The following is a 15,191-nucleotide window of genomic DNA, read 5'->3' as shown; positions in this document are numbered from 1 at the left end:
TCTGCTTTTTCAAGTCCAATTTTTGTTTCAATAACTGGGATTGTGGCTGGATTTTTCAGACTGACATGATTTAAGCTATGCAGAACTCACCCCTTCTAATAGAGAATTTTATAAGCTTTCCCTCCTCTTCTTCTAGATATGTATTAAATGAATCCCAGAGTCGCCAAACTGTTCCAGGGGGACAGGGCTCCTCTTCATCAAGCAGTTCTGGAGGAGCTGGGATCCCTCAGCCTCCTCCCGGAATGAGCTTTTATGCAGCTAAGCGGGTGATTGGAGACAGTCCATGGACACCTGAGCAGCTGGAACAGGTAAAAGCCAAAAAATTATACCCAGTGGGTGGGGGGGTGGGAGTAGCTTAATTATGATAAGCTGCCAAACATAATTTATCTTGTGGACTTTTATTTGTCCCTAGCTCTTTTCATGCGTAATAATTAAGTTATATCCCATCTTTCTTGGGTTGGACGGTTAACTGTAAACAAAATACAGAATACAAAACAAAAAATTTAAAAAAAGCAGCAAAACCTGAGTTAGCATCAGCATCCAATGGTACTCCATCCCCAAACTGAACAATGTAATTTTATGTACATGAGAAACAGCATGGGGACAAGATGGAAACCTATGGAAGTTTATGAGTCATCTACCTGTGAGTTGACTAGTAATTTCCTGAAACTATTATTCTGGTTATAATCTGACAGGAAGAGCCAAAATCACTGCAGCAGACCTTCTCAGTGGCCAGTTCCAACAGATGGCCTAGAAGGAGGTGTCTAAAATTATTGAGAAATCCGGGAGAACTGGAATTTTGACTTTTCTGTGTGACTAGATGGCGCATCTGAAATCTACACTGCTTGTATTGTTAATTATCAAAGCAACAGTTGGAAAATAGCAGCTGTTGATTCTCATTGGGCAAGCACATATAGATTTTGCTGTGAAAGGAAAAAAAAAGTAAAACGTTTGCTCATCTGATCATTTGAACAGCACCACCACCAAATTTAACATTAGCTGTAGTATTTTTGTGGGGATGAGAGGTATTTTGGAGGGTATCTCTTTAAACTTTGGTGGGAAGGTAACGGCATTCTGTGCATATGTAGTCGTATATTGGTGTACAGCACGTGACCAGAGAAAGGGTCTTCAAACAACGCTGATTCCCTCAGCTAAGAAACGGAGATGAGCACCCTAGAGTCAACATAGGGACAGGGGAAACCTTTACCGTTAGCTTTAAATGACTGAAATTCCTGGCCTTTCACAAATGGTTGGATCAGAATTTGCATTATGGCTCTCTGTTGCTTAGATTAGGGGTCTTCAAACTTGGCCCTTTTATTATTGTTGTTGTTGTTGTTAGCTGTGAAGTCGTGTCCGACCCATCACGACCCCATGGACAACGTTCCTCCAGGCCTTCCTGTCCTCTGCCATCTTCTGGCGTCCATTTAGGCTCACGCCTACTGCTTCAGTGACTCCATCCAGCCACCTCATTCTCTGTCGTCCCCTTTTTTTTGCCCTCAACATTTCCCAGCATTAGGCTCTTCTCCACTGAGTCCTTCCTTCTCATTAGATGGCCAAAGTATTTGAGTTTTAGCTTCAGGATCTGGCCTTCTAAAGAGCAGTCAGGGTTGATCTCCTCTAGGACTGACCGGTTTGATCGCCTTGCAGTCCAAGGGACTCGCAGGAGTCTTCTCTAGCACCATAGTTCAAAGGCCTCAATTCTTTGGCGCTCAGCCTTTCTTATGGTCCAACTTTCACTGCCATACATTGCAACTGGGAAGACCATAGCCTTGACTGTACGCACTTTTGTTGACAGGGTGATGTCTCTGCTTTTAGTGTGCTGTCTAGATTTGCCATGGCTTTCCTCCCCAGGAGCAAGCGTCTTTTAATTTCTTGGCTGCAGTCCCCATCTGCGGTGAACTTGGAGCCCAGGAAAATAAAATCTGTTACTACCTCCATTTCTTCCCCATCTATTTGCCAGGAATTGAGAGGGCCAGATGCCATGATCTTGGTTTTCTTAATGTTAAGTTTCAACCCAACGTTTGCACTCTCCTTCTTCACCTGCAACAAGAGGCTCTTTAGTTCTTCTTCACTTTCTGCCATTAGAGTGGTATCATCTGCATATCTTAGGTTGTTAGTATTTCTCCCGGCAATCTTAATTCCAACTTTGCCTTTCTCATGATGTGCTCTGCATATAAGTTAAACAGGCAGGGTGACAGTATACAGCCTTGCTGGACTCCTTTCCCAATTTTGAACCAATCAATGGTTCCATGTCCAGTTCTCACTGTTGCTTCTTGACCCGCATATAGGTTTCTCAAGAGACAAATAAGATGGTCTGGTACTCCCATCTCTTTAAGAACTTTCCACAGTTTGTTGTGATCCACACAATCAAAGGCTTTAGCATAGTCAACGAAGCAGAAGTAGATGTTTTTCTGGAACTCTCTAGCTTTCTCCATGATCCAGCGTATGTTGGCAATTTGATCTCTAGTTCCTCTGCCTCTTCGAAATCCTGCCTGTACTTCTGGTAGTTCTCGATCCACATACTGCTGGAGTCTAGCTTGTAAGATTTTAAGCATAACTTTACTAGCATGTGAAATGAGTGCAATGGTGCGATAGTTTGAACATTCTTTGGCGCTGCCTTTCTTTGGAATTGGAATGTAAACTGATCTTTTCCAATCCTGTGGCCACTGTTGAGTTTTCCAAATTTGCTGGCAAATTGAGTGTAGCACTTTTATTGCATCGTCTTTTAAGATTTTGAATAGCTCAGCTGGAATACTGTCACCTCTACTAGCTTTGTTGTTGCTCAGTTTTTCTAAGGCCCACTTCACATTCTAGTATATCTGGCTCGAAGTCAGTGACCACCTCATCGTGGTTATCAGGGACGTTAAGCTCATTTTTGTATAGTTCTTCTGTGTAATTTTGCCACCTCTTCTTAATCTCTTCTGCCTCTGTTAGGTCCCTGCCATTTTGGTCCTTTATCATGCCCATTTTTGCATGAAACGTTCCCTTCATCTCTCCAATTTTCTTGAAGAGATCTCTGGTCCTCCCTATTCTATTGTTTTCTTCTGTTTCTTTGCACTGTTCATTTAAGAAGGCATTCTTATCTCTTCTAGCTATTCTCTGGAATTCTGCATTCAATTGGGCGTATCTTTCTTTTTCTCCCTAGCCTTTCGCTTCCCTCCTTTCCTCAGCTATTTGCAAAGCTTCCTCAGACAGCCATTTTGCTTTCTTGCATTTCTTTTTCTTTGGGATGCTTTTAGTTGCTACCTCTTGTTCAATGTTGCGAACCTCTGTCCATAGTTGTTCAGGCACTCTGTCTATCAGATCTAATTCCTTAAATCTATTTGTCACCTCTACTGTATATTCAACAGGGATATGATTTAATTCATACCTGAGTGGCCTAGTGCTTATCCCTACTTTCTTCAGTTTAAGCCTAAATTTTGCAATGAGAACCTCATGGTCTGAGCCACAGTCAGCTCCTGGTCTTGTTTTTACTGACTATATAGAGCTTCTCCATCTTTGGCTGCAGAACATATAGTCAATCTGATTTCTGTGTTGACCGTCTGGTGATGTCCATGTGTAGAGCCGTCTCTTGGGTTGTTGGAAAAGAGTGCTTGCTATGACCATCGTTTTCTCTTGACAAAATTCTATCAGCCTGTGCCCTGCTTCATTTTGTACTCCAAGGCCATACTTGCCTGTTATTCCGGTTATCTTTTGGCTTCCTACTTTAGCATTCCAATCCCCCATGATGATAAGGACATCATTTTTTGGTGTTAGTTCTATAAGGTGCTGTAGGGCTTCGTAGAACCGGTCAATTTCATCCTCTTCAGCACCGGTGGTTGGAGCATAGACTTGGACTACTGTGATATTGAATGGTTTGCCTTGGATTCGAACTGAGATCATTCTGTCATTTTGAGGATTGTATCCCCGTATTGCTTTTCCTACTCTTTTATTGACTATGAAGGCTACTCCATTTCTTCTGAGGGATTCTTGCCTGCAGTAGTATACCTGATGGTCATCTGAATTAAATTCACCCATTGTTGTCCATTTTAGTTCGCTGATTCCTAAGATGTCGATGTTCAGTCATGTCATCTCTTGTTTGACCACATCCAGCTTTCCTTGATTCATGGATCTTACATTCCAGTTCCTATGGAGAAAAAATCTTTACAGCATCGGACTTTCCTTTCATCACCAGATACATCTACAGCTGAGCATCCTTTCAGCTTTGGCCCAGTCGCTTCATTCTTTCTGGCGCTACTAGTACTAGCCCTCTGCTCTTCCCCAGTAGCATATTGGACACCTTCCGACCTGAGGGGCTCATCTTCCAGCGTCATATCGTTTTGCCTTTTGGTACTGTCCATAGGGTTTTCATGGCAAAGATACTGGAGTGGGTTGCCATTTCCTTCTCCAGTGGATCATGTTTTGTCAGAACTCTCTGCTATGACCTGTCCGTCTTGGGTGGCCCTGCACGGCATAGCTCATAGCTTCATTGAATTACGCAAGCCCCTTCACCAGTAATCCATGAAGGGGGCCCTTTTACACACACACACACACACACACACACACACACACACACACACACACACACACACACTATTCTGTTTCTTGTTTTTCTTTCAGTCTCATAGTCTATCTGTCCATAGTCTATCTGTGCATATATACCCTGTCAGAAGGGTATGTCTGACTGATGAAGACTAAAGAGTCAGAAATGCATCTGTCTCCCTTAATTCTTTGTTAGTAATTTACACAAATATATGAACTGTCCGGTGTGACTACAGCCTGTTAGATGGCCTTCAAGATAGGCTGAAAACAGGAAATAAAGATTTGCCCCATATTTGGGGCCTAGCAAGGTAATCTAAATAGTTAACATTTGAATATATATATACACACACACACACACACACACATGTATATACATACATACATGTACATACATACATGTATATACATACATACATGTATATACATACATACATGTATATATACATACATGTATATATACATGTATGTTTGTGTGTGTGTGTATATATATTCTGTTTCTTCTTTTTCTTTCAATCTCATAGTCAATCTGTCCATCTCTGCGCATTCCAGTATTTTTTTAAAAATTATTTCTTCATCTGGTGGCTGGCTGAGGAATTCTGGTAATGGAAGTCCACAAGTCATAAAAGGGCCAAGTTTGAAGACCCCTGGCTTAGAATGACTGGTGGTGTTGGGAATTGCCCTTTTGTAATGTATTGAGCCTCATAATTTCCCAGTCTCTGCTGTAAGGCAAAGCCTTTTGTTATTTCTCTATCCAGTTCTACCACTCTATATAATTACAATAAAAGTACACTTTTTACAGACAATGCCTGTGATTGTACTGAACTTTTTTTTTCTTTCTTTGTTGGGCAGTGTAAATTGGGTATTGTAAAGTTCATTGAAGCCGAGCAGGTGCCTGAACTTGAAGCTGTCATACATTTGGTTATTGCCTCTAGTGATACACGGCACAGTGTAGCCACTGCAGCAGATCTTGAACTCAAAAGCAAGCAAAGGTAATGGTTTATAATGGAACTATTTTTTAAAAAACAAAAGTGATGGTTTGTTATGAATTTAAAAAATAAGGTTGGTTTTGTTTAAGGCAAAATTATTTTTTATCAGAATGGCATACATTTGGACTTGCATTTGATAAGATGTAGACATCTCTACATTTGACTACAATGATAGCAGCACTTCATTTATTCTAGAATATTGGCATCCATGTATTAGTATGAATGGTAATAGTGTATTTCCTGAGGTTTGATTAAAAAAAACACCTGCTTTTTAGCAGGTAATTATTATCATTAGACAGATTTCATGCATATGGCCACGTAGCTTCTAGTAGTTTGGGGAATCTTTAAAAGACCAGTGTTTGCATGAATATTAATCTTTAACAATTTTTCATTTTATATGAAGCAAAGTCTTTTAAGTAGTGTAGTGATTTTACTTAATCACATGGTAGGGTTTCAGAATGGGATATGTCATGATTTTAAAAGTGCTCTTCCAAACGGGTACAGTATTAATTTAAATGTCCCTGTTCTTAGTCTCTTATGAAATCATTGGAAGTTACAAGCTATTGAAAGACCTAGATTACGAAGTTCCTGCAAATTCCTGGTTAACTAACGGTGGTGCTTTATAAGGAGTACGGGACTGTTTCCTGGTAACGGCGATTAAAATAAAAATGGATTTTAAAAGATAAAGTGAGAACAAAAACATTGTAAGGTTACAGATATTTTTTTTAAAAAAAAAGTTAATTCTGAGATCCAATCACATGCTATTTTCAAGGGAAGCAACTGAACAGCAGTTGCTGCTAATTCCAGTGCAGGTAGTCCTCACTTAGTGTCCATTCATTTAGTAACCGAAGTTATGACAGTGCTGAACGAAGGGGTTTATGACTGGCCCTTGAAGTTCCTTCCACTTCAGTATCATCCCTGCAGTCACATGATTAAAATTTTGGCCCCACGTTCTGCCAAGTCTGCCTGTTGTTTGCTCCCAGGGCTCCCGTTTTCTAGGCCTGTTCCCCCCCCATCCCCCAATATCTCCTGAAATGCATGCCAGTCTTTGTACTAGCTGGAGCCTCCTTTCCCATTGCCTTCTTTTGCACCAGTTCGGCTAGGCTAGACTAGAGCTTCACTCGTACCCTGACCAAGGCCTCCATTTAAGGCATCAGTCAGGGCTTCTGAGTTTTGTTTCAGCCAGGGCTTCCAGTCACATGCCAGGCGGGGCCTCTTTTTGTGCTGCATCCCGGGTCGTTATTTTGTGAAAGAAGCCCGGCCTGAGAAAGAAAGAGCCCCAGTTGCATGCCGTAATTTTAGCCATCTGGCGCTGGAGAAGACACCTACGTGTTTCTTGGACTGCCAGGCGATCAAATCAGTCAGTCCTAGAGGAGATCAAACCTGACTGCTCTTTAGAAGGCCAGATCCTAAAGCTAAAACTCAAATACTTTGGCCATCTAATGAGAAGGAAGGACTCACTGGAGAAGAGCCTAATGCTGGGAAAGGTTGAGGGCAGTAGAGGAAGGGGACGACAGAGAAGGAGGTGGCTGGATGGAGTCACTGAAGCAGTAGGCGTGAGCTTAAATGGACTCCAGAAGATGGTAGAGGATAGGAAGGCCTGGAGGAACGTGGTCCATGGGGTTGCGATGGGTCGGACACGACTTTGCAACTAACAATTTTAGCCAGATCCTTCTTTTGCATTGGCACAAAAGAAGGAAGCTGCACTGGCACAACAGAAAGTGGTGGGAAACAAGGTCCTAGCTGGTACAGTAGTGGTGTGTGTGTGTGTGTGTGTGTGTGTGTGTGTGTGTGTGTGTGTGGTGCAGATATGGCAGGCAGGGTTGGGGTGGTGGGGGACAGCTGATGGTAGCAAAAAGCAAGTGGCCAAGTGAGTCCCAAAGGTGCTTCTCCAAAAGGCAACTGGACTTTCTTGGCATTTTCTTTGGAAATGTTTCGCTTCTCATCCAAGAAGCTGCTTCTTCAGTTCCGAAGAACTTCTTGGAGGAGAAGTGGAACATTGTCAAGGCGGGGAAAAAAAAACCCCAAGAAAGTCAGTTGCCTTTTGGAGAAGTACTTTTAGGACAACCCTAACCTGGACGATTGGGAATCTCCACAAACATTCTTACGTGAGACCCAGTAAGTTTTCATTTGGGGGACTCAGTTATTGAAAATATAAAATATGGGAGAGAAAAAAAATGAATTTTGGCAATCAGTTTGATTTTTTAGTAAATTCCTTCTCCCTCCCTCCCTCCCTCCCTTTCTCCCTTAGTTTAATTGACTGGAATAACCCCGCCATCATCAACAAGCTGTACAAAGTTTACCTTGGGGATATACCACTAAAAACTAAGGAGGTAAGAATTGCTTCTCTAAATCTGTGTTCCTTCTCATTTTCTATTTTTGCAGTTTATCTATCGTTTTATTTATTTGATTTGATTTGATTTGATTTATATACCGCCCTTTTCCCGAAGGACTCAGGGGGTTTACAGGGCAAATTAAAAAAAGATACAATATACAGATTAAAATACAATTAAATTAATAGCCCCAACACTTTAAAATTGAATTTAAAACCTTAAAAACCCCTCAGTCCAGGCCGGCCAGCTCAAAGAGCCAGGTTTTTAGGTCCCGGCGAAACGAACGAAGGTCGGGGGTGATCCGGAGTTCCACCGGCAGCTGATTCCATAGGGCAGGCGCGCCCACCGAGAATGCTCTCCCCCTGGGAATCACCCGCCGGCACTCCTTGACCAGCGGGACCCTGAGGAGGCCTTCTCTGTGGGAGCGCATGGGACGATGGGAAGTTGACGCTGGCAGCAGGTGCTCCCTGAGATAATCCGGACCCATGCCATTTAGGGCTTTATAGGTCATCACCAGCACCTATAATGTTTGGTGTTACATATTGTATGATCTGGATTATTTGCTGTTGTAGCGAATATCATTTTAAGAGTTATTCACATTCACATTCATCCTGCTCTTTCGTTAACCTAGAGGTAAAGGAAGAAAAATATTTTCTAGAAAAAAAAAGAGCTGCTGTTCCTTATTCCAGGCAACTAGGTATATAGTCCTTGAGTTATAACTAATGGATCCCCCTCCATTATGTTTGTAAGTTGCGACAGTCATAAAGTGGCTATTTTACTATCTTTTTAAATGGTTGCAAACAATCATAAATGCAAGCTGATTGCTGAGTGGCCAAAATGCAGGCATAGGACTTGGGGTGTGGGGGGGGGAAGAGGGCCCTCACCATTAGAACTTTGAACCCTGGTCATACGTACCTCCCCGGGAGGTCCACCGCCTGATTTTGAACAGTTGCCAAGCAACCAATCATAAGCTGAGGACAACCTCCATCTTAAAACAAACCAGGATAAAAATAGTTTATACTTAACCCAGAAAGACAAAATTTGAGTCCAAACTAAGGTCCAACAGAAGAAAAGAATACCATGAGTGGTTTTTGAAACTTAACGTTTCTGAGAGTTTTATTGCCTCAGTGCTACAATGGAAAAGGCTATACTATCTTGACCACATTCTTGCTAGACATCCACATTTCTTGAGGATTCTTGATGTGCCCACTGGCTCCAAAATGGATCGAGATCCTTACCCTGTATCAATAACTTCCACTGAAAACGTTTCTCTTCTGCTACAAAATTGAAATATTGTAGGCAGCCCTTTTTTATCTGTTCTCAGTGCATGCCTAAAAGTTTTCATCTATATTTGGTCCTTTTTTGTGTGTGTTACAGTGGTATACGTGCAATACAGCTTGGTTGTATTGCCCTAGGTTAGGCTGTACATGGTTTGTCATGGGAGCTGGCCTTGAGTGACATATTCAGCTGGTGGTGGCCTGTTTGTATCATATTGCTTATACTGACTCAATGCAACTCTTTCATGATCTTAGTGGAGGGGCATTTTAATACTGCAGGTGAACGTTAGTTCTGCCACAGATATAGCTTATGCTTACCTCTCAATCACCCTGCTGCCTATTAGTACTTCCTCCAGAGAGCTGAATGCAATATATTGCACCAACGGATATTAGTGCTGCCTTCAGATTGTTTGCAGAGATTAGAGCCAGGTACAAATCATCTGCAGGCAGAGTAATATCCAGAGATACAGTATGTAGTAAGGTGGGCCCTCCAGCAAGATTATTGAATAGCCATGCAAAGCAGAAGAGTCCCAAAAGCCATATATTAAAAGAAGGCGGTTCCCTCCATTAATCACTGAGAGAGTGGCTCAAAAGCTAGCTGTTGCAAAGAAGCTGCTTTTGGAGCCTTGCAGCTGGGCTAACTTGCATCTTTTATAAATGAACAATAACAATAACAATAAATCTTTATTGATTAGCCCTTGGGCCATATCAAAGTGCAAAGTTCCAGCTATGAACAATGAAAAAGAGAAATCCAGCTATATTGTGCAGATGAAGACAATGGTTATATAGGCTTTTGGAACCTAATCCTCCAGTTCCCATAAAAGGGGAACTCATCTCATTATTTCAGGTCTTGTTGTTGAGTTTTATGCTGGATCAGAACCTCTACCAATAATGAGGGTCGTCTGTCATTCTAACACTTGGAAAAGATGCAGATCGTTGAAGGCATTTCAGGTAAATGCTTTCTTCACGCTTCCAAGCATCAAAAGTGTTGGATAACCTGGATGTAGAGTTTCTCATTTTGGATAATTGCCCTGTCATATTGGTAGCAGATCTTGGCTTTCTTCGAAGACATTTGTAGTTCTCCACTGGGTGCAGTGTAGGGGCACCACTGGATGCACTGACAGGGACGCCGTGGCATCTTTTGCTGCCTAATAACTGGAGCTGTTTTAACTGTCTCCTTGGTTCCATGGTGCACAGTTTGGGAACTGCTAGGGGGGCAGTCTGAACCAAGAACATTTGGGAACCTCCGGGGTACACCAAGTTATATCTTATTTTGTACTAATCTCAGTACTTTTTCATTTTTTGGTAACTTATACTGTACAGTTCCAGTACTTTCAAATATTGTGATTATATATGTACATTGTTAGCCTGGTCAGTGACCATAATAAAGATTTGATACATACACTGTGATTGCTTTCCTGAGTGATTTAGTTTTTTTCTAGTCACTTTATGTTTTGAAATATTCATTTGTTTAAAACAGGGAGCTGTTCTGAAACCAGAACTGAAGCGTGATCCTGTCAGTACTCGGGTGAAGTTAAAGATTGTCCCTCATCTTTTGCGTTCCAGGCAAGCTGCAGAAACATTTCCTGCAAATATTCAGGTACTTTTTAAAAAAAATCTGTCTCATAGCACTATATTTCTTAGTGAATTCAGTATTTAGCAATGTGCTTGTAACCCATTTCCCTACAGGAGGGGTGAGTGTTCTGCAGTTCATGCACAGAGATAAACCTTGTTTGCCAACTGTTTTATGCACTAATGTATGAAGTTAGCTGCAAAAAAACCCCACCCCAGTTTTGCTACCAATCCTCATTTATCCTTACAGTCACATGATTGCCATTTGCATTGCTTTCCAATGGGCTTGTGACCAGCAGTGTTAAGAAAGAACATAGAATTAAAGTCCTAAATTGCAGTCACAGAGTGATTTGCTTAACAACCAAATAGGAATTATCACTCTAACCCCATTGCGGTCATGTGATTTTCCACTTAGCAGCCATGGTGCTTAATGGCAGTCCCATTTTGATAGCTAAGCAAGGACTAGTTGTATCTTTAGGATCTTATTTATATTTTTAAAAAATATTTATTTTTTAAATAAAATAAAATAAACTTATTTGAGATGCAGAAGAGTTTTGACATTACCCTCATTATGAGACTTGGAACATTGTTTGAAATAATATTTCTCCTGAGATTTTTTTTCATTTGTGTTATTTTTTCAAGGTTGTCTATGATGGGCTTTTTGGTGCAAATGCCAATGCTAAACTGAGAACTTTGTCTCTTCAATTTGTGCATCATATTTGTGTAATGTAAGTATTTTTATGTCATGACTTCTTGACAAGGTTTTTTTTAAGATGTGGTTTGCCATTGTCTCCTTACTGTGGCTGGGAGAAAGTAACTGGCTCAAAGTCACAGAGCTAGCTTAGTGCCTATGGTGAGACTAGAACTCCCAGTTTCTAGCCAAAATTCCTCAACTACTACACCAAACTAGCTGTCCTATAACATGATATGTACAATTGAAACTGAGATTATGATTCTGCTGTTAAGTAATTTGATGTGAATACAACATAAATTTTAGTGATGTATCTCAAGAAAGATGCAAAATTTTAGTGATGTATCTCAAGAAAGATGCATTATTGTCATCGTCACCACCACCATTATTTTATTATTAATTATTATTATTAGTAGTATTAGTATTAGTATTACCTGCAGTTTTGCCCTATCATACTTGCTGTAGTTGTAAAGGCATCTAGCTAGAAACTGGGAGATGGTGAGCTTTCTGGTAAAAGTTTTCATTATCTGCCAAAAGAAGAACATTGCCATAAAGAGTGGACCTGGGCATTTTATGGCTACAGACTACATTCAGCCCTTTGGCTGTCCCTATGTGGCCTGCAACACCGGGGTGGCATCACCCTTGGGAGTGGGACAGTGCCAGGGATGAGGCGGCGGTGGCAGTCTTCCATCACAGTCCCAAGTTTCTCATGTGGCCCTTTGGCCACATTAATTTCCCACTCCTGATACAGAGGCATCCTTTGAAAAGAATTTTTAAGGTGATCTTCTTACATACGAAGGACAACTCTTATTATTAAGGTTTTTCGTTTGTTACATCATTACTTTTCTCATATATTGAATTTTAGTTGCCCTGACAGCAAGATAAAACCATTAGGCCCAATGCTTTTGAATGGACTGACGAAACTGATAAATGAATATAAAGAGGTAAGTTCAAAGGGAGCCTTATAAAGAATCTTATTTATTTGTGGAACTTGGAATGTTGAATGTTCTTATTACTTGCACTTGATTTTTTTACTAATCTCTGTGGTAGTACTAGTGTAGCTGGTTGTAAGAAAACCAATGAGGTTTAACATGCCATTACTTATTTGGATTACGGAATGCTGATTTAATCAACCAGGATATTCACTTGGTATATCTTTATATCTGTTGAAATATTGTTTCCTCCTTTTGTTGGTGCATGCGGGAAAACACACTGATAAACTGTGGTCATAATTAAAGCTTCTTGTTTGAGCTTCCTTGCTTGTTCCCTTGTGCAGATGAAGGAAAGTAGTCTCATGTCAGTATATGAGTTTCTTTCACTCCTAGATTGATAAGTGATTTTCCAGTCCCAGTAATGTTGCATTCTTTTTTTTTCCACCAAAAAGCACTGGATTTTATCCAGTGCCACTCTGGTTTTCTCCCCTTAGTAAATTTGAGACTGATCAGGATGTGTTGACACTTCCTTCTTATGAGTCTTTGTGGCTTAAATTCTTTCATAGTTCAATACTTGTAATTTCTTGTTAGAAACAGATTGTGAAATGATTGAAGAGTTGTCCATTGAACGGCTGGCTAAAAGCTTATTTGTTCTACTAAGAATCCTTATGGCTGTTGTGCATGTTTAGTGCTTAAGACATTCATAGAGTATTCAGTTGTGAGGATAACTTTTTTCCCTGTTATGTATTGGCAGAGGAAGGTATGCCAGAGCAAATCCAAGGTATATTTGGGTGTAATGTTCTTCAGTTCCTATTCAGGAGGCATTGGTTAATGAACTATTAGATGTAAAACGTCCCAGCTGTCTGTCTCGAAATATTCTGGAGTCAATTTGACATTCAGAAAGGCAGTAAAAGCAGGTTAAGATAATAATTGGCATATGTCTAGCTGGGAAACAATATTGTACTTCTTTGCCTTCTTCCATTATATATAGGCCAATATTGTCAAGCCCCGCTGGCTTGCCAACCGTCAGCATTCCAAGAGGTTGACCCACACGTATATTGTTATAACGTTGAATATAAAGTGTATTCATGTAAACATTTATCCTAAGTACATCAAAATTATTGTTGATTTTCAAGATTACATCTGCATGTGTTGCACAAATCTACACTCCCAATTATTTCTCTAGGGCGTTGACACAATGTCTGTCTTCATGTGCAGTTTTGCACTTCCCGCTCTGTTCTTTGACAGAAGTCAGAGGTAGTTTTAGTGCTATGTGATGCAGTTAATTTTGTTATGTATGCAGAACACAGTTCCATCCATTTAACAGTAATAAACAAGCCTGTTTGAAAAGATTGTTCAATTTTTAGAATATTTTGTTTCTGCAAAGCATATTTTAAGATGAATACAGATCAAACAACAGTAACTCATAATTGTTAGGATAAACATGAATGTATATTGTCCCTTTCATGGCTCTTTGCTTATCTCACAGTTGTTCTGTTTTGTTTTTAAATAATTGAAGGATCCCAAACTGCTTTCAATGGCCTATTCTGCTGTTGGAAAACTTTCCAGGTAACAAAATTGCATTTAGATTGGTGAGACGGTTGATTGTTTTAAAACAATTGTTACTCTGTCAACAAGCAAGCAGATTGCCTAATGTAAAGAATGGAGCAGATGCTATCTTTTGACAGTTCTGGAACTACAAGTTAAACATGTGGGGAGGTGAATGCTAGAAATAATCCATTTTTAAGAAAAGGAGGAATCAAATTGAAATGGATTCTTGCCTACATTCCTTAAGTGGTACACATTTAAATTTAATTGGAACAAAGATCGTACCTATCATGCTAAAGAATTCCAAATATAAAATCTATCCTTAAAAAGACCTATCAAAATTGAGCTCCTTACATTCTTTTTTAAAACTGTTTTTGCTCGGTGTTGGGAAAAGTAGAAATCTTCACAGCAATTATTCATTTGGCTGATCTCAGAGAGTTAAACCAAGATCATATGTTATTAATTATAGAATAGTAATACACCAGAATGTCCATGTAGTCAACAAGCCTCAAACTCAGCTTCAGGGACCCTTTAAGTTGGGGTAGCCCATGAAAGTCTATTATATATGTGCAAATAAAAATGTATTAGCGTCTGACAGTGATCTCAGACATTATTCTGTTTGAGGGCTAATAGTGCAAAACGGATGAAGAATTAAAGACAGAGAGCTACTAAATTCTCATCCATATCTGCAATCGTAAACCATCTCACTATAATATAAACATAAAATGGGATGCATTTCTAAGCAAACATGTATAGGATCGCATAGCGTGACAAGTGGCTATCTCTCAGCTTTATGTTGAAATCCTAGGTTTTATTTATCAATGTATCAGTACAGATAATTATACGATCTGATTCCCACTTAGCGGAAAACTGGCTTTGTAGGAAAACTCTGGCTCAGTCATTCTCCTGACTGAAGAACCCATTGTACCCTTTAATTCAGTCTTTCCCATGGATTTCAAACTCCCATTTATTTCCTATCATTTTTCACTTATCTGAGCATTGTTATCCTAAACATTTCAAACTATTTAATCGTTACTAGTAGTTTTTAATCTTAAGTGCAGTATGATATGCTGTAACAACAAAACAAAACAAAAACCCATTTAAACATTTAATTTCCATACTACCATACTTTTATTAGCATGTCAAGGACCTTTTGAAATCTTAAGGTATCAAATCCAAATACAGTTCAAGGGGCGAATGGATTCCATAGAGTAGGGGCTAGATGGGAAAAAGCTCTGAAATGGGAGGTGGCCATGGCAACACGAGGAAAAAGGGAGGCGATGCTGATTGTGTGCATGAGGCAAGTACCTTGGAAGGTTAGTGCCAGTAAT

General features: G+C 40.1%; 1 protein-coding gene across 2 annotated transcripts in view; it reads left to right on the top strand.

Annotated features, from left to right (window-relative positions):
• ECPAS (Ecm29 proteasome adaptor and scaffold) overlaps window positions 1-15,191 on the top strand; it is an 88,341-nt gene that overhangs the window by 22,101 nt on the left and 51,049 nt on the right. For both annotated transcript variants that reach the window (XM_081317866.1, XM_081317867.1), the window contains exons 7-13: window positions 137-308; window positions 5,371-5,510; window positions 7,759-7,840; window positions 10,598-10,717; window positions 11,332-11,417; window positions 12,246-12,324; window positions 13,832-13,881. In XM_081317866.1, the coding sequence (XP_081173992.1) occupies window positions 137-308; window positions 5,371-5,510; window positions 7,759-7,840; window positions 10,598-10,717; window positions 11,332-11,417; window positions 12,246-12,324; window positions 13,832-13,881 (729 nt within the window). The remainder of the gene's footprint in view (window positions 1-136; window positions 309-5,370; window positions 5,511-7,758; window positions 7,841-10,597; window positions 10,718-11,331; window positions 11,418-12,245; window positions 12,325-13,831; window positions 13,882-15,191) is intronic.

The sequence above is a fragment of the Vipera berus genome, assembly GCF_964194415.1.
Source record: "Vipera berus genome assembly, chromosome: 2".
Lineage (NCBI taxonomy): Eukaryota > Metazoa > Chordata > Lepidosauria > Squamata > Viperidae > Vipera > Vipera berus.
This window is presented reverse-complemented; position numbering and strand designations above follow the sequence as displayed.